This window comes from Rattus norvegicus, chromosome 6 (assembly GCF_021556685.1).
Source record: "Rattus norvegicus strain SHRSP/BbbUtx chromosome 6, alternate assembly SHRSP_T2T, whole genome shotgun sequence".
In the NCBI taxonomy this organism is placed as follows: domain Eukaryota; kingdom Metazoa; phylum Chordata; class Mammalia; order Rodentia; family Muridae; genus Rattus; species Rattus norvegicus.
In genome coordinates, this window is record NC_141539.1 from 59,150,534 (window position 1) to 59,169,415 (window position 18,882).

An 18,882-nucleotide genomic window follows, 5' to 3' on the forward strand; every position below is an offset into this window, starting at 1 on the left:
TTAAATGAAAAGGGGTTGAAACCTGCTTTTTATATAACTTTATGTGGAATTTAAAATTATCAAGTAAAATTAAGTTTACAAAGATAAACTCTAGGCATATGCCATTCTAATAATGATTAGCAAGTGAATTAGGTTAGAGTGGTTCTCTGACCGTGTCAGTTTCAGGTTGCAGACATTCTATGTGTGGATGTGTACAGTTGCTAGCCTCCTTTCTGACTGTCTAGTTAGGAGCTGGCTATATTCGCTTACTCTTCTTCTCCCAATGACAAAAGAGCTGACGAAAACAATTTCTGAAAGGAGGGCAGGGTTGATTTGGGCTCATGATTTGAGGCTCATCACGGTAGGGAAGTCATGGGAGTATGAGGCTGGTCATACTGTCTACAGCCGGAAAAGCAATAAATTCAGGGACTCGGCATCGTGTGTGGTGTGTGTGTGTGTTTGTCTGTTTGTTTTTTTACTCTGGCGCTCCAGTTCATGGGATGGTTTCAGTCACATCAGAAGAGTGGGACCTCAGTCTTTACTCACGCCTTGCAGGAAACACCTCCACAAACTCACCCAGAGCTGTCTCTGAGGTGATCCAAAGGTGATCACGTTACAGTAGAACTTTACATCTCAGGGACTTCTAGAAATAGATGCTTTCTTCTGGTCGTGTACGTCCCAGTCTTCACATGCCTGCTTTGCTACTTCTGTTGAGCTATTTGGCTTACGAACCTGTTTTGCGGAGCCTTGGTGTAGGTTACATGCAAAGAATCAGTGCGGTTGGTCGCCCTCAGCCTTTTCCTTCCCTTATGCGCCTCCGCCAGTTCCCACGGAGACGCCTGTATTGATTTTGATGCTGTGGTGTTTATAACTTGCTTGCTGTAGGAGATTTGCTCAGATGAATGCTGTTTTTCTCCTGGAAGGTTCTGGAGGCAGATACCGTTTACTAAACATAGCACCTTGGCTGATTTCAGATTCTTAGTATGTGGTTGATTCCTCAAGATGTGAATAGAAATTTCTAGTAGGCAGAAAGAAGACATCAAGGAGGGGGAATGAGGGAGAGGAGCTCTCTCTCTCTCATTTTCCCCTGGAAACAGAAAGGTACTGATGGTTGGCGTTTTAATGGTAGCACGACATAAAATGCTACTGTCGTCAGTACTGAACTATCATTCCAAATCAGGGATATTTTCCTCTATTACTTACTTTACACCTATCCTTTTGTTTGTTACTCTGGCTTCTCATTCTTTTTGGTGATAGTACCTGGGTACTGCGGGCTGCCTGGTGTCTCTCATTATACTTTCCTGTCTGAGTGACTTTCTGCTCTGAAGCATTTCCTCCAGTTAATCTGTTACAATTTAGTTCATAGAAGCAAATGGGTTCTGCTTTTGAATTTGCTGATTGATTTTTTTAAAAATTTAGCTTTCCTGTGGTTCTTGAAAGCCTTTGGAGACTCTTACGGAGTCGGCTTAAGTAGTTGTTAGAGACCTGTGATGGCGGTGGCAGGGAAGTTGGTATCCGTGTTGCTGGGACACCAGAAGCTGCCCTGGAGAGCACTGCGCAGTCGCAGTCCTTTGCCTGGCGTTGCCCAGGCAGCCAGGTAAAGCCTCCAGGGTTGTGGGCCAGAGGAACAACGTGCGGCAGCCTCCGTGCCTGTGGTCCAAGGTCTAGCGCCACTTAGACCCATTCTAGTGGAGTCTAGTGGAAATGGAGTCATTCTCCATTTCTCAGGAATGCTGAGTGACAGGTTGAGCTCCCAGTCAGCTCGGGTGTGGGGGCCAGGTTGCCACTAGTGCAGTTCCCCTACAGGTCGCTTGTCAGCAGGATCATTGGCACCCCCAGGACCTTGTCTCTGTGGACGGAGCCAGACAGGAAACCAGGGTGGACCGCTATCCCTGGGACTGGCGGCCTCTCATCCCTTAGCCATCTTTGACAGGCAGAGAGGAGGGAGAAGAGTGTCTTCTATCTAGAGACCTTGGCTAGTTCTCTGGAATGTTCCCTGCCCATTCTACCAGTTTGCCCACAGTAGCCACTTCTTGGCTCTCGGGATGTAGTGGAGAGGGAACTGTGGATGGAGACAACAGGAACAGGATCAGGCAAGGCCACCCGTTTCCCTAGGAACACTGTGCTGTTGTGGAACTCTATTTAATCTGAGACATGGCTTAAGGATGCGCTTTAGGAACTTGTGAGGAACAACGGTGTTGATTCCAAGCTTGTGGGATCAACAATTCCTAGGTCATTTTACAAAGGGACCAAGCTTCTCTCCAATTCAGGGGTGATGGTGGTGGTGGGGTTACTTGAGAATATTAATTACTATAACAAAGATACTTTGAATAGAATATATTAAAGTTATATAAATGCAACTGAATGACATTGGGGGAAGCATGAGTGTCATTGCTGTCAGGCTGGAAGAAGAAATACTTGAATTATAGTCAATTTTTATAAAAATAATTTTAGGGTTTTTTTTTTAAGTTAAGTTTTTTTTTTTTTAATTATTTTGGCAGTCTTCATAATGCTCAAATTTACTATGAATCCTTTCTTTAAGTGTTATCTCTCTACACTTTTGGATGCTTACAAATGTTCTCTGAAATGTTTTGCCTCTCTTTCTCTATTCCTTTTCCTGAAGAATAAAAACACGGATGCATGTTTACTCCAAAAGCAAATAGTCCCGTTGTAAAAACAACCCAGACTCCTGTATTTAATGATAAAATAACAACTTTTCTGTTTTTCCCTTTAAAGGTCAGTATGATTGTGTGGCTATCATCAACAATTTTTTCCCTCGAGAGAGACTGGATTATTACACCAAACCCCAGGGACTGGATAAGGAGCCAAAACTCCCTCCAAAGTTGGCAGGCCCACTGCACAAAATCATCACCACGACGAATCTCCACCCTGTCAAGGTAGCGCGGGGCTGCTTCAGTGTCTTCTGTGGGGTTGTAATTATCTCTGGCTGAGTTCTCTGGCGGCAGGGCTTGCAGTGAGCTCTCGTACCTGCTTAAGTCACTGCAGGAGTGAGCTCAGTGCACTGCCTGGAGGAGCAGGCCCAGAAGAGAAGGCCCAGAAGAGAAGGTTTAACTTTGCTTCTCCTGAGGCATTGCTGCAGACAGCCTGGCTTCAGCCACGAGAGAGCAGAAACCTTTTAGTGTCTTTCAGTCTGTCATTGGCCTGGGCTTGTCCCAGGAGGGAAAGAACATCCTAGAGAGAGGAAATGGGTGGCTCCCTTGATTGAGGGAAGTTCTCTGGAGGAAACTGCTGTGCCTTTAGAGCATGCCGAGTGTGATAGACCTGGCAATATGAACCTAGGTCACACTAGCTACTCACGCAGGCGGTACTTGTCCTAGTGGGGATACTCAGAAGGGTATGCCATTCCATTAAACATGGGCATGTTTTCAGTGCACGTGGATATGTGCCGCCTTGAATGACACTGTTAGCGAAATCAAACGGCCAGCTGAGACTTCGGACGGAGTTCAGGTTGTTTGATGTGAGCTTTAAGAGCCACACTGAGCTGTTTTTCCTGATGTCCTCTTCATTTTCAGTTAGTTTTGTTTGGGTGTTTGGTTGGTTTGATTTTGATTTGTTTTTCAAGAGAGGGTGTCTCTGTGTAGCCTTGGCTGTTCTGGAACTCTGTTAGATAAGGCTGGCCTCAAAGTCAAGGAGATCTGCTGCTTGCCTCTGGCTGGGACTAAAGGCGTGCACCAGCACTGACAGCTTTGTTTTGTTTTTAACAACAAAACACTACATAAGAAATGTGGAGGTGACGCTTAGTGTGCCTGTAAAGCCCACTCTGTTCTCTCCTGGGCAACCCAGCAGTTCTTGAGAACTCCTAGGAGTACTGGAAGCTCCTATTCAGTGGGCTTTTACCCACAAACCAGCTTGGGCTGGAAGACTAGGTTTAATGCAGAGAATGCGCAAGGCTCCCTCCTTTCCCACTGACTGACATACACATTTCCTTTCTCACACACTGGCTTCCATATCTGTTTCTTTGCCTTCAGATTGCAGAGAGGTTCTGGAACTGCTTCTGACATTTGCACGACGCCCACAGTTTCTGTTCTATTTTTAGTTATTTTCACAGATATACACAGGTTATGAATACATTAGAGTATGTGCCTACTCATGCAGGCAATGCAAAGAAAGGCATATATATGGTCCGAGGTGATCTACATGACTGGGTCTTTAGAGAGGCCGCTGGAACCGTGGTCCTTTCTCGAGGCCCAGCGTGGGAGCGGGCGTGCCATTCAACTGAAGCTCGGCCTTTCATCTCTACTTTGGATACAAAAGCAGCTCCACTGCTTTTGTGGTGGTGGCCTACTTCACTGCTTTACCCCCTTGCAAGTCGTCACTCAGCTTCAGAGGGTTCTAAAGAGGAGGAGAAACCCCCGGCTAAGGTCAGACATCTTTTAAAAAGAAGTGCAGAACTTCTCCCCAGGCACAACTCACCTTTTCGCCGCTTTTGGCGAAATGGCTGCCTTTGCATCTAGGTTACGTGGCTGCTATAGCCTTGTGTTTGTTTTCAAAAGGGATTTGGGGAGTTGCGCGGGTGCCCAGACGATAATGGCTATCTAGGAGAAAAACAGAATCTCAGGGAAAATCACAAGAGCCTCAAGAAGGGCCTCCCAGGGGAGAGCAGGCAGGTGCACGCGTGGCGATCCAGTCCTTCGTTGTCCGGATGGGTTTCAAGCCCAGGAGTGTCGACTTTCCACTTTAAAAAAATGGTGGACGGAGGGAAAAGAATTAAAATGCTACTGCAGGTGCATCATCTTTGCTAGCAGTCCTTGGAGAAAGAAGATTCATTTTGATTTTACGCTGAAAGGAACGCACGTTCTTTGGTAGCTCATAATGAAGATTTCCTTTGTCCCCTTTTGTAATGCCACAATATGAAGAAAGCCAGTGAGAATATTCCCCTGTGAACAGCATAGGGATGTTTCTGTAATTCCCTATTTATTGATCATAGTCCTCATAAATCTTTCCTCTGATTTGTAGAATAAACAAAGCCTAGCATCTCAAAAATTTAAAAAAATATTAATATAGGCTCCATTTTAGATTTTTTAAAAAAAATTATTTGTAAGTTTGAGTCTATATCCTTATTCCTGAGACCATATATAAAATATCGAACAGTTTTCAGTGATCATAATTAGCAGACGCATTAATGGGTCCTCTACATCACAAATTAATTTTTTTCTACAAATTGGTTTTCTACAAATTGTTTATGTACCTGAGGGCATGGAGTTCACTGCTTAGGTACAAAGCCCTCAGAAGTGGGAGAGGACAATAGGTCCGGGGAACTGGAGTTACATACAGATGGTTGTGAGCAGCCATGTGCGTCCTGGGAACTCTGCGAGAGCAGTAACTCTCTTAACTGCCGAGCCTGCATATATGTAGTTGTGCCACATGTGTACCTGGTACCTGTGGAAGCAAGAACAGGCATCTGAGCCACAGAAACTGGAGTTTTGGCTGGTTCCGAGCAGCCATATGGGTGCTGGATCCTCTGGAAGAGCAGTCATTGCTCATAACCACTGAGCTGTTCACCTCTCCAGCTCCCACAGATTAATTATTTTTTTAAATTTGTTTTAGAAGGGTGAATAATCAGCAAATTTACTAATAAGGATTCAGGTTTAGTTACTTCCTGAAGCCTGACAATTTCTTATAAAGTGCTGTATCTTAGGAAAAATATTTGGTTATATAAAAACATTTAGTAGTGCCAAAGGTAATTGACCTTGAAGTTATGTGAGATTTCTGGGAAGGGCAGACCTGGGTATTGTTTGTCAGTGCACAGATGATTTCTCTTCATGTCTGAAGACATTACAATTCACAAAGTCTCCTCCCTTGCAGTAGTTGTCCTTGGCACAGGGGTTGAACTGAAGCACATGGGATTGTGAGTACTGTCTGCTGCCCACCCTCTGGCCATAGCACACAGGTTCTCATCCTTATTCTCACCAGCAGACTGTGTGGTGGTTGCCTGCGGACTAGCTTCAAGTAATATACCCCGTAGCAAAGCTCATGAAAGCACTCCTTATTAGAGATAAACTTGAGCTTAATTAGTACATAAATAGGCAATGTGGGACTCATAATTTGTGAGATAGGATAACTTTCTGCTAGTCTCCCTTTCAAAATTGTTTATCGTTTTCATTTTAACATAATTGAATTATTGGGGATGACTGGACAAATCTCAAGGAAAATTTTCCCACGGAATGAAGTAAAGGCCCATGTTGATTCTAGACTTCTTTCTGTAGAGGTCTGATTTTATTAAAATTAATAAGAATCTGAGGACTCGGGATCTAACTCAATAACAGAATGCTTGTTTAGCATTCAGGAAGCTCAGGGTTCGCTTTCTAGCACCCCATAAATACAACGCACATCTGTCATCCCAGCACTTGGGCTGTGGGGGCAGGAGGATCAGGAATTCAGAGTCATCAAGAGAAAGTAGGGAGAGCTGTACTCTAGCTATGGGGTTATTGAGCTTTGTAGTGCCAACTGAAAGTAGTCGATGGCTTGGTGATACTGTCCTGTGTATAATGAATAGTTGCAGAGGTATCATGCATGTTATCATTCATAAAAGTACTTGTCAGTACTGAAGAGTAGTGAACTATGCTCTGGGAGGCATGCTAACACCTCGATATGGGCAGATGACAGGCTTCGTCTGAACTTTAATGTCAAGAGATTCCCTAATGCTGTGTTAGCTTTCTAACAGGGAGCAGCAAACTGCCTTCTGATTTGAGTTATGCAGTACCCATGACTCTAAGAAAAACCCGGACGGTCTGGATATTGGCTGCACCAAGTGCTTCTCGGAGAGGTCTTCTGGGGGGGGTTTCAGTGTTCCGTGGCATCTCTTCTAGATCGTGATGCTTGTGAGTGAGAACCCTCTGCTGGCAGACGCAGCCGCTCTCGGTAAATGCTACAAGGTGATGGATTTGATCTGTGAGAAATGCATGAAGCAAAGAGACATGAATGAAGTGCTGGCTATGAAAATGCACTATATCAGCTGCATCTTTCAGAAATGCATTACCTTCCTCAAGGAAGGGGAGAATAAGCTGGACGCCCTGATCAAAAGGTATGGCTTCTGCTATGTCCTGTAGACATAATGCTCAAGATGCCTTCTTCTTCGAGAGTTAAGGAGGGACAGTATTAGACTCAGACGGAAGTTTGGTCATTTCTGTTGTTGTTTTTACTGATTTACTCTTGAGGAATCAAGGGATCTAGTCAAACATGGTCAGTGACATCCATAAGACCACACAGCTAGAAAATGGTCCAAGCGATGAGCTCAAGTGTATTGTGAAGTAGGCTGCTGTACGGGCACTCCTGTGTCTGTTACCACACCTGTTAGGACTGTGTACATCCCTTGCCTCGGCTGGATTTTTACTGGTACTTCTTGTGCTGTTACCACACCTGCCAGAGCGGAGTATGACCTTTGCCCACTGACCATAGGGATCCATCAGATATACTGCTTTACTGGGGAAAAGGAACTGAGTCACGAGTGCGTGGCTCTCTGAGAGCTTCTATTCTTCCTACAAACAGCTGACTAGGTCATCGGGAGCTAGCTGGCCAGAGGACAGCACTCAGGCCTTTTGAGGGCTTATGCTAGTCAGATCTTAGAAACAAAGTCGGGCCTACTATATGGTCTGAATAACAATCCAGACTGAATCCATCCTTGAGGCTTGAGGAGACACTGACAATTTGAACAGGAAACTTAAAGGCTTTTGGGTCTTCCAAGGAAGGAATTGCTTTAATGTCTCAACTTAGAATGGTTTTTAAAAAATGTCTTTCAGCTTGTTGAAAGGCAGAGCGTCGGACGGCTTCCCAGTGTATCAGGAAAAGATCATCAGAGAAAGCATCAGGAAGTTTCCCTACTGCGAAGCTACACTCCTCCAGCAGCTGGTGCGAAGCATCGCTCCAGTTGAAATCGTAAGGCTCTGCTTTGCTAGCTTAAATGTCCAGTAAGATCAGACCACCGCATGCTGAGTCCCTAAGGACAAGTCCTCCTTACTACTCGTTTTTATGGCTTCAGGAAAATCTTAGGAACAAAACTGGAAATGAGTTAGCTGGCAGTATTTCTCTCCGTAGGAAAGTAGCTGGTTATAAAGGGAACAGGCTTGTGAATCCCTCTGTGAATGCTGTGCTGTTTGGATGCCTGTCTGCTGAAGGGCAGGGACACACAGGCATGCATTGGTGGCTGGAAGAATTACCAGTGGGAATTTTCAGAGCAGACGGATGCACAGATTGGTCATCTAGTCTACCAAGGTTGGGACAATGGGTCACAGCTGGACGAGCCAACAGAACACTGGCCGTGATTCCTGGTAACAATCTCAAAGTGTCCCTGCTTCTGATGTGCAACTTTAGTGCTTCTCATTAGGAATGTGTCATACTTTGAAGAGAAAAAAAAAGATCCGTCTGTCCTAGTTGCAGGTAAATTTTACCATTGCCTTAAATCACTTACTACCTCTCTGTCACGCATTTAAGCTCTGTTTCATGAGACACCTGCTTTCCTCGTCCTGAGTAGTTTTCTGTTCACCTTGACCATACCGATTCACGCTTTTATAAGCCTTTCAGTCAAATCCTGCATCAGTCTTTTGCCTGATGTAGTCCCTACAACATAGCCTCCCCTGTCCCTCTGGCAGTCTGGTTCCCTTCTCCGTCTCTACTGCAGGCCGTATTCTTACCCTCAGTGTGGAATATAAAAACAGAAGTGAGTCCCAGGTATTCCCAGCAAGATGCTTAAACTCAGTCGTGAGTTCACAAGCTTCTGCCCCTTTCACATAGAAGCTCTTCCTTTTAAAATCCAGTTGGCTACTTGTCATTTAAGCTTTTAGAAGATAGGTAGCACCTCACGAGGGTGAATCATGATGGAGATTCCAGGGCTGGCCAACAGACTTAAAACAGTAAGGCTTGGAGACCAGGACTAACATAGTGGCTTAGAAATGGACAGGGATTGGGGTGGGGGTTCTCTCACTCACCCATGTTTCTGTCCCGTACTTTTACCTGTACGGACTCACATACACGTAGAGGGCAGAGTATAACTCAGAGGAGTTGCTTCTTTGCTCCTGCACTGGATTCAAGGACTGAACTCAGGTCTTCAGGCGTGAGCCCTCTGAGGCCTCGAGCTTTGACATGAACAAACCTGGTTTGTGTGCACAGAATCCTGCAGGACAAATGCTCATCTCAGGCACGCAGATAGGACAAAGGCTCTACCCTGAGGGGACAGTGCTCTTCACACAATCGCCACTTAAATCTGTATCACAGGGCCACTCTGATACGCACCTATGTCCGGTGGAATAAAGGTTTTGACTTATTTGCACACCGGCGCCTCAAACTAAATCACTCTGTGTCGGTGGGAAGTTTGCAGAGTTATGTCAGAGAAGTGACTAGCAGGGCTGGCACTCCACTGGTAAGAGGAGACTGGTAGTGTACCTCCAGGAGAGAAGTCAAAAGCAAGCCCAGACCTGACTTCAGTCCTTGAATCCTATGTTGGAACAAAGAAGCAATTCCCAGACTTGTGTTCTGCCCTCTACATGTATGCTATAGCACGCATATGTTAGAGCATCTATGTGCGCATGTGCATGTGCGTACATATACACACTAAAATTACTTTTTAGTTTTATGTGAGTTCTCTATCTGCATGTATGCCTCCAGGCCAGAAGAGGGCATCAGATCCCATTACAGATGGTTGTGAGCCACCATGTGGTTGCTGGGATTTGAACTCAGGACCTCTGGAAGAGCAGTCAGTGCTCTTTAACTGCTGAGCTATCTCTCCAGCCCCAAATTAATTTTTTTTCCAGGTTTAGGTGGTCTCAGCAGGAAAAGGCAGTTGCCCCCAGGTGTGACAACTTGATTATGATCACCAAGACCCACATGAATAGCTAGGGTATCAGTTTAATTTCTAACTTGTAAGAAACTGCTGTTCATGAAGGTGGTGACAAGCCAGTTGTGTATGTGCTGTAAAAGACAGAACTGATTCACTGTTTGACCTCTGACCTCCAGCTGTGCAACCTTGGCACACCCCCACACAATACAAGTCCATTTTTAAAAATTTATTTTTAAGAGTCGGGACAAGTCAGCATTTCATCTTTGTCCCACAAAAGAGTTGTTAATTACATTTTTACAGAGCATAATGCTTAATGTTTTTCCTGGCAGTTTACATTGTCGGGGAAGGTTGATAATGAAATTGAGATAGTATTTAGTGGAGTTTGGAGAGACTTCTCTTTCAAACGTTTTTGTCCTTTAAGAGCTATGTATGCTAGGCCTGATAGCTATTTGTTCTAGCTACTTGTTGTTCTAGCTGCTTGAGGGATTTAGAACGGGAGAGTCGCAGGTTCAAGGCCTGCCTGGCCTTGGGCTATGCAGTGGATTCATAAGCAAAGTAGCTTGGTAGGATCTTGTCTCAAAAAGCAAAAGGAACACCGAGCTGTAGCTCTGTGTTCGAGCAGCCGTCTGGCTTGCACAAAGCCTTAGTTGTAGTTCCCCGAGCAAGAGGGAGTTTTCAGAAAGAACATTTTGAAAACTTAGGACTGGGTTTCCCAAGTAGCAGCCATGTATGCTTTCTGTGATTCTGTAAGGTTTGCCATCTCTAAATGAACACTGACCCGTTACTACTATCACATGAGGCCGGTGGCCTTCACAGTCATTGTTCCTTGTGCCTGCTCTGAATCCCCCCCCCGCCCCCCTCCCCCACATAGGTTTTGGTTCCCTTTATGAGTGTGGGACTCTGGCTTCTTCCCAGCAGAGCTCAACAGGAAGTGGCTTTGGCTTTCTTTAGAAAATCTCAATTGAGCACTGTAGCAGGTTACATGGTAGAGAGCTTGCCTTGTCTATCCATTAACAACTCATGTTTTAATGGCAGGGTTTTCGACCTGTGTCCCAGTTCCTGAAATAACAACTCTGAGACATAATTATACCAACAAATGCCTGGGCCATAAGCTTGCACTTGTTCTCCAACTAACTCATAACTGAATTAACCCATTTATTTTACTCTATGGGTGCCACATGCCTGGTTACCTCTTCTCAGTTTCCTGCATCTATTTTTTTCCTCAGAGTTCAGGGCAATTCTCTTTCCACACCTGACTCTATCCCAGAGTTCCTCTCTCCCTGTTGGAACTCCCACCTCCTAGTTGTGTTTCAGCTCATTATGGCCGTTAGCATTGTATTGACAGATGGCGCTTCCCTGCTAGTTTTTATCTGCAGTAGTTGAAGGTAGTGATAAGCCAGTGATGTGTGGACTGTGGGAGAACTGACGAAGAAGCAGGCAGAAGCAGGATTTATTAGAGATATGACATAATGAGCTACAGCACAGAGAAGAGCTCTTTACTAGTGTTATTCCGGGAGGCTATTAATATGGGGTGTTCTCTGTGGATAGTCAGGCAGTGGTTCAATATCAATGCCTAAACCACCAGTGCCTTGGTGGTTTAGGTCTTATAGGTTAGGATGCCTTTGTGAGGCTCATTCCTGGATGGACAAACAGACATGTCATTATTTTGCTAAGGAACAAACATGGTCAGTTATTCTTAGGAGTGGCTATCTGTGTAGTATAGCATGGGGTACTAAGAGTTAAACTGCTGAGGAACTGTGTGTTAAAGAGTGACCTTGCATTGCCATTATTGTTGCCAGGATCCCCCTGCCTAAAGGTAGATGGTAGCCAGTGTTAACATGCTAAGTTTAACTCTTTCTGGTCCTACTCTAGGGAGAGGCAGCCTTACTCTGAGCCCAGACTGCCTTGAACTAGTAACCTTCCGATTGGCTCAGCACAGCTCCCTCCTCCAGAGCATCATCCGTTGTCTCTGACTTTGTGACGTGCACTGAGTAAAAATATCCTGCTTGTCTTCAGGCTGATTAGCAAAGTAGATGACAAGATTTGCTTATCGAGAAAGTTCTTCTCACACAGCCACTGCAGGAAGCAGTCTATGGTTATCCATTTGTACTATGATGACATTTTTTTTTGTTCTGAAGTAGTATTTATATGTACAGTCCTTATACTCTTAGCAAAATATCCCATATAGCTCCTGTCTTCATGATGTCTCAGGCAGTTTTGTTAAAAGAAAAATTTGAACATGAAAATGTCGTGGTGGTGATGGCCACCGAATGTGCCATGCTTCAGTCCGTTGGTGGGCCAGAACTACTTTCTGATACAGAACTCTATTTCCTCATAGCTTAAGCTATGTGTGCCAGTAGAACCAGCAAGACTCTACATGTGAAAGAAAAGAATTACATAGATTTATAAAGATTCAGTATAATATTAAGCGAAGTATTTTTCACTTTTAGTATATCTTGGTATTACCTGGGACATTAATAATAATGCAGGTTCCCAGACCACACCCATTAGAAGTTCTGATTTAGAAAATATGGATTAAGCTACATTTTTTATTTTTCTTTTTTTTTCGGAGCTGGGGACATTAAGCTACTTTTAACATTGTGCTACATGTCCTGTCAGTATTTGAAGGTAATGGCCATGCACCTTCATTCCTGATGAAATATGAAATTTGCTTGGGCTCGTTTTGCCTAACTTTTCCTTATTACCTTATTTATTTCAAAAGATAGTTGTTAGCCCTCCCACATGGAAAGTTACTTATATTCAAGAACCCGATAATTGAAAATGCTTCCGTATGGACGAAGGGGAGGGAATGGTGGCTTATGGACAGGAAACCGGGAAGGGGAATAACATTTGAAATGTAAGTAAAGAAATATATCTAATAAAAAATTTTAAAAAGAAAAGAAAATAACCTTCAAAACAAAACAGCTCTATAATTTCTCTGTAAACTATCTAAATGTTAATGGTGACACAGTTTTAATCATATGCTTTTATTAATTTCCTCTTGTGGTTTATTAAATTGTCAAAAGATTTAATTGAATAAAAAGCTTTAAAAAATAAAAAAAATAAAAATGCTTCTTGAATCTTCTGAATATTTTCTTAGACTATTTTCAGTATGCAGGGAGCTATGGAATATTGTTCTCAGGTGACATTTGTTAAAGATCCACTATGACAGTGAAAACAGTTTTTACACAGAATATGCAAAGATGCAGATCCAGCACAGAGGACAAGAAGCTGGTAACAGGGTCAGTTAAAGTAGCCTCTTTGTTTTGCTTCTCGAAAGCCTTTAATACCTTTGCTTCAGGCAGATAAGTATTTACCCTTATAATTTTCTCCATCAAAAGTTCTTATAAACCTTTCACAACCTGTTCTTTTACTCACCCCATAATAATAAATTTCAGTTATGTGTATGTTTATTAAAGAAGGTAGAGCATTCAAAAGTATAAAGTCATTAAAATGCTTTAAAAGACAAGATAGCCTTCTTTAAAAGGGGAACAAGAATACCCTTGGCAGGGAATAGAGAGGCAAAGATTAAAACAGAGACAGAAGGAACACCCATTCAGAGCCTGCCCCACATGTGGCCCATACATATACAGCCACCCAATTAGACAAGATGGATGAAGCAAAGAAGTGCAGGCTGACAGGAGCCGGATATAGATCACAGCCAGAATTCAGCAAATACAGAGGCGAATGCCAGCAGCAAACCACTGAACTGAGATTGGGACCCCTGTTGAATGAATCAGAGAAAGGACTGGAAGAGCTTGAAGGGGCTCGAGACCCCATATGAACAACAATGCCCAGCAACCAGAGCTTCCAGGGACTAAGCCACTACCTAAAGACTATACATGGACTGACCCTGGACTCTGACCTCATAGGTAGCATTGAATATCCTAGTAAGATCACCAGTGGAAGGGGAAGCCCTTGGTCCTGCTAAGACTGAGCCCCCAGTGAACGTGATTATTGGGGGGAGGGCGGTAATCGGGGGAGGATGGGGAGGGGAACACCCACGAAGAAGGGGAGGGGGAGGCGTTAGGGGGATGTTTGCCTGGAAACCGGGAAAGGGAATAACACTCGAAATGTAAATAAGAAATACTCAAGTTAATAAAAAAATAGATTAATAGATTAATAGAATGTAGTTGCCAACAGTCTTACCCAGATGGGTCTCCTTTGTGTTAAACAACTACAGTGAAAAACTAAAGTGGCCCCTGGTGTAATGGTGTCATGGCCAATGCCCAGTAACGGACAACTTACAGGTTTGGATCTGTTCCATCAAAAGGAATTTAGACCTAGTCAAAAGCCCATAGCTGAAGAGGCCACAGGGCACTAGGAGGAGAGCCACTGTTGTTTTTGCTAAATGCATGTGTTATTCTGTTGATTTCTAAAGAATTTATGGCTTCTTGTTACATTTTACTATTTGTATGTGGAAGGAGGTGTATGTGTGTATTAAAGTCAGAGAACAACTAAAAAAAAAGACAAGATAGAAGTTAGTGAGATCTCCGTTTATTCTGTGGGCTATCAGTGTTGACCTGATGGGGTATCACGATGATAGGTATCGATATTAACTTGATGGGTCTAAAATAATTAGATTATTAATATCTCTGTTAGCTTCCAAATAAATGAGGCTCAGAACTATTTAGTTCACTGCACTTCTAATTCCCAGCTGGTGCTCTCTGTATACTTCCTGTTTGAATCTACCTTGCCTGTTGACTTCCGCTTCAGAAGTCTGTCATGGTGGGGCGTTTCACTCAGACATATGCTCCTGGTCCATCACGTCTAATGGAAACCTGTCCCCTCTGCCTCCCTTCTCCTACCAAACCCCGCCCCCCACCTGTGACCCCTGTAGCCACTTTATTTTAATCAATAGTTTTAAATTGGGGAACAGAGTTTACATAGCATCTCTTTGTACAGGAGAATCTGCTCCTGGTGACAACCATATCTTGGGGGCCAGTATTTAGCATTTGGAATCCATAGCAGCACCCAGACCGACCCCCTACAATGGAGTATCAGTATTGACTTAATGGGGTAGCTATATTGACTTGATGTCAATTTTCAGCAAGAAGAGAAAAATCTGCAAGCTCTGTTCTATTTCTGAAGTTAGCATGACATTACTGACTGATACTAATCGGAAATGCTTGTATTCTAGAATAGGGATGCTTTTTTCTTTCGTTTATGGGGATCCATGCCTTACTTGCTATACAATTTGTGTAGAAGAGAGTGTTCTCGGAATGCTGACTCTTTGTCATCGAGTGTGTGCTGTCTTGAACATTAGCAATTTCCAGTCGACACTTTGTGTCAGTGATACATACCTCTGTGGTCTTGCAAGGGGATCCCAATGAATTTTCTCCTCTTCACATTCCTCCAGGGTTCTGATCCCACGGCGTTCTCTGTACTTACCCAAGCCATCACAGGACAAGTGGGCTTTGTGGATGTTGAATTTTGTACCACCTGTGGAGAAAAAGGAGCGAGCAAAAGATGTTCTGTTTGTAAAATGGTAAGAGCTGGATTTCTTTAAACTCGTTGATGTGTGGATGAGTTTGCACCAAGCTGACTGCTGCATCCCTAACGCCACACAGGCACAGCACTGGCACCAGTTTTCTAATAAGCTCTAATAAATGAATATAATCATATTAATCTTAAACAGTAGCTCAGAAAGAGAACTGCCTGGGTGCTGTGGTTTCTGTGTTTACTACCGCACAGAAAGAAACGGAACACGAAGAAGAGAAAACAGATCAGAGAGCAGCAGGGCACAGGATGGTGCTGATAGGAAAACCCAGCCCGGGACAGTTCACAACTATTTTACATCGGCTTCCCAGTCTTTCATCAACTCTTCCCTTTAAATGAGAACTTATAACTGCCAGCAAGTGATGGTCCCTGAGAACACTACTTTCCCCTTTCCTAGAGTTAATCTTTGTAAAGTACACATCTGACTATGTTCTTCTCACATCCTGATCCTGCCCTCCTGTGTGTGTCCACTACGCTGACCCAATCCCACTGGTAACTGTTGATTTCGAGGGCAGAATTCTTCAATTTATTTTCACATATCAGCATTTCCCACGGTCATGTACTTCAACATCTTGACCTGTTTAAACCACTTCCTTACGCTGCTTCCTCGTGTGAGAGAGAGGCCCCAAAGTGTTAGAGCTAACTATTGCACACCGGAAAGCCCGGTAAACGCATGTTTAAGTGCATGGTCACTCTGTCTGCGCAGGCTGCCTTCTGGTTTGGCAATTTGGCCGGTGCACATGTTCCCAAGGCTATGGTAGAGGAACAAGTAGGTGACAAGAAATGCAGAAGGATTCCTTTCAGTTTTTCTTGACTTCTACCTCCCAAATGCTGGGATCACAGGTTCTTAATGTGCTACTTAATGAAAGTCTTTGGTAGCCCCTTATCGGATATTATTATTATTGTTCTAGTCTAAGGTTAAAATTACAAATTTGGACCAGCACACAGCTATGTTACATACAACCACACCTCATATAGTAGTTTTTTTTTAATGTGGGAAATGGCGTTTTTCTAGGATACCTCTTGGTTTTGATGTTTGTTGGGAAACTGTGGAACTCTGGATCTTAAAATAAAATCAAAATTGCAATTGCTTTCAGGTGATATATTGTGACCAGATCTGCCAGAAGACACACTGGTTCGCACATAAGAAGATGTGTAAGAGTCTGAAAGATGTTTATGAGAAGCAGCAGACCGAAGCTGCCAAACAGAAGAGGCAGGAGGAAGCGAGTAGGTACCAGTCCACGGAGCCCGTGCTGCCTCCGTGTGTGGGAAGTGCAGGCTAGGCCATCCTGACGCTGACACAAAGGAGCTGAGTCGCTCTCAGAACAGAAGAGGCTCTGCTCCGCAGTAGAACGCAGTCAGCTGAGACATCCCTGGAAGTCAGACACACATGACTCCGAGGATGCGGCTTCCTCCACATTTACCTGCCCTGTAGTGCTATGAGTCTTTATGGAGGATTCTAAGGTCATTTTAAGGCCCTGAATGTCACCCTGATGGCAACCAGAAGGCTTTAAAGTTAGAAGCCTTTACGTTTTTAGTGACAGTTCAATATTATGAATGAAGTTGTGGTTTATTTATAAGTTATAGATCGAGTTGTAGATCTGATATGCACACTCAACTCTGTAAGCATGAGAGCACTGAGCTACACGCTTTCCCTTTTCCCCATGATATTTAAGTGACTATTTTTTCCACTGAAGCTGAGACTTGTTTTTACAGTGATTCTCATACGCTAGAGATCTGCCAGGCCTAAGCCTGGATATATTCTGCTTTCAAGGGAGGGTGTATAGTTGGAAAACATTGGCTATGCCCAACATAAAAGTTTCTAGACACTTTCATTTCTACTCATGAATTGTGTGGCTCTTTTATCATTAATATGGTTGAATGCTATGCTCAGAGTTGTTCTTAAAAGAAACATTTGTTACTAAGAGACTGGTCTTGCTGTTTTTGCTTCCTTTGCTGTGGATCAGACATTTTTATCCTGTAGGCTTTTACTTTTGATCTTCAGTGGAAAACACATAACTAAACATAGGCAGCTACCTTAAGGATATCAGGTTAATTAAAAGAAAAACTCCTTAAATGCAGATTTTTCTCAACCCCAAACAATTCTGATGTCGATTTCTGGCGCTAGAGAATTCTATGCAGATACTGCTACTGTCAGAGTGAAGCCTGGAGCAAAGTATCCAACCCCTCATCTTGATGATTATAATAAACATAATTCACCTCTTAGAGTAACAGCGATTCCTAGAGTAAACATTGTCAGACGGTACGGAGTAGCCACAAATACCTTCACTTTTTCTCTTTATTAGATGCCAATTCTAACCATGTTAATGAAGATGAACCAGAGGCTGAAGTGGGTATCTCTCACGAAGATCCCACTCCTGGCGAGTCTGTGGAAAGGGAGGAGGAAGCCAGCAAGGAGGCTGAACTGGGCAGTGCACAGGATGCTCCTGCAGGGCCACAGCTGTCCGAGGAGTAGAAGCTGTCGACAGTGGCCAGCCTGGGTGGACTTCATCCTGGCAGATGGCTGCAGAACTTCACTGGCCTTGACAGTGCAGGGCACAGTGGCAGGATTGCACATCCCTAGAATAGAGGCTTTCAAACAAAGCTGCCTCCCACGCCATGATTTCCTGTTGATTTCTGTTCTATAATTGAACAGGCATTTCTGCGGATAAAAAAGTTTTTTTTTCAAAATACCCCCAAACAAGTCCATTCCTTTGCTGGCTCCCCAGTGATTGTACACAAAGGAAAGTAAATCACCTTAAAGAAGAAATCTGGGTTCTAGGGAACAAAGAGAACAGGGAGGATGTGAAAGAGAAGTGATGTTTAGGGAAGAAGGAATCGTGGGCACAGAGATGGGCAGAGAAACAAAACGTACCTGTGAATGTTGTCCTGAAGTTGTACATACAAAGCTATCATGAGGAATTCTCCGTGCTCCTAAAGCTTTGTCATATACAGTTAAGCCTGCTGTAGTTTAAATAGGAATTTTCGAGAGCACTTTGAACCCCGCGTTCCTTGCAGCGATACTCTGCATGATTTGAACAATCAGAAAGGTTGGATCCAACCCTGGGTAGTCACTGTACACACTTCCCGTAGAGCCACCCCTGTACCATACTCTACCCTTCTTACCTACCAACTCTTACCTTCCCATCAGCTTTTCATGACCCTCCTCCTGCCCAGAAATGGATTTATAGCTGTCATTTCGACAATGTCCCATTCTGCGTTTTCAGTGTACGTGGCTTGTAAGCAAAGCGGGAGTGTCGTGTCTGAAGAAGGTGCTGTCTTTCCGTTTCCTCTGTTGGCTTTAAAATAAATCTACCTACATACACAGTTCATCTTGTCTCACAGTTTGTGTTGAGAGGCTGGATGGCAAAGAAGGTAACAAATACCAAGGCTGACACCCGTAGGGGAATGAAGTTAAGATTATATAATCTGTAAGACAGTTAGAGTTCTTCCTTTTCTCAGCTGTTCAGGTCCCGAGTCCTGGTTCATTCTAATCTTCCTTGTGGCCCTTTTTCTTCAGCCTAAGCACACGTATCCCCTTCTACATGTATACAGTCATTCAGTGATGACCTCACGTGAGTAAACTATTAAAGTTAACTATGGTATTTATA

The 18,882-nt window shown here is 43.7% G+C and overlaps 1 protein-coding gene across 2 annotated transcripts in view; it reads left to right on the forward strand.

Annotated features, from left to right (window-relative positions):
* Ankmy2 (ankyrin repeat and MYND domain containing 2) overlaps window positions 1-18,882 on the forward strand; it is a 41,406-nt gene extending 22,524 nt beyond the window's left edge. The window contains 6 exon segments of one of the 2 annotated variants that reach the window (NM_001399649.1): window positions 2,716-2,876; window positions 6,810-7,024; window positions 7,740-7,875; window positions 15,132-15,260; window positions 16,369-16,498; window positions 17,578-18,882. In NM_001399649.1, the coding sequence (NP_001386578.1) occupies window positions 2,716-2,876; window positions 6,810-7,024; window positions 7,740-7,875; window positions 15,132-15,260; window positions 16,369-16,498; window positions 17,578-17,747 (941 nt within the window). In that variant the 3' untranslated portion in view covers window positions 17,748-18,882. 2 annotated transcript variants of the gene reach the window in all.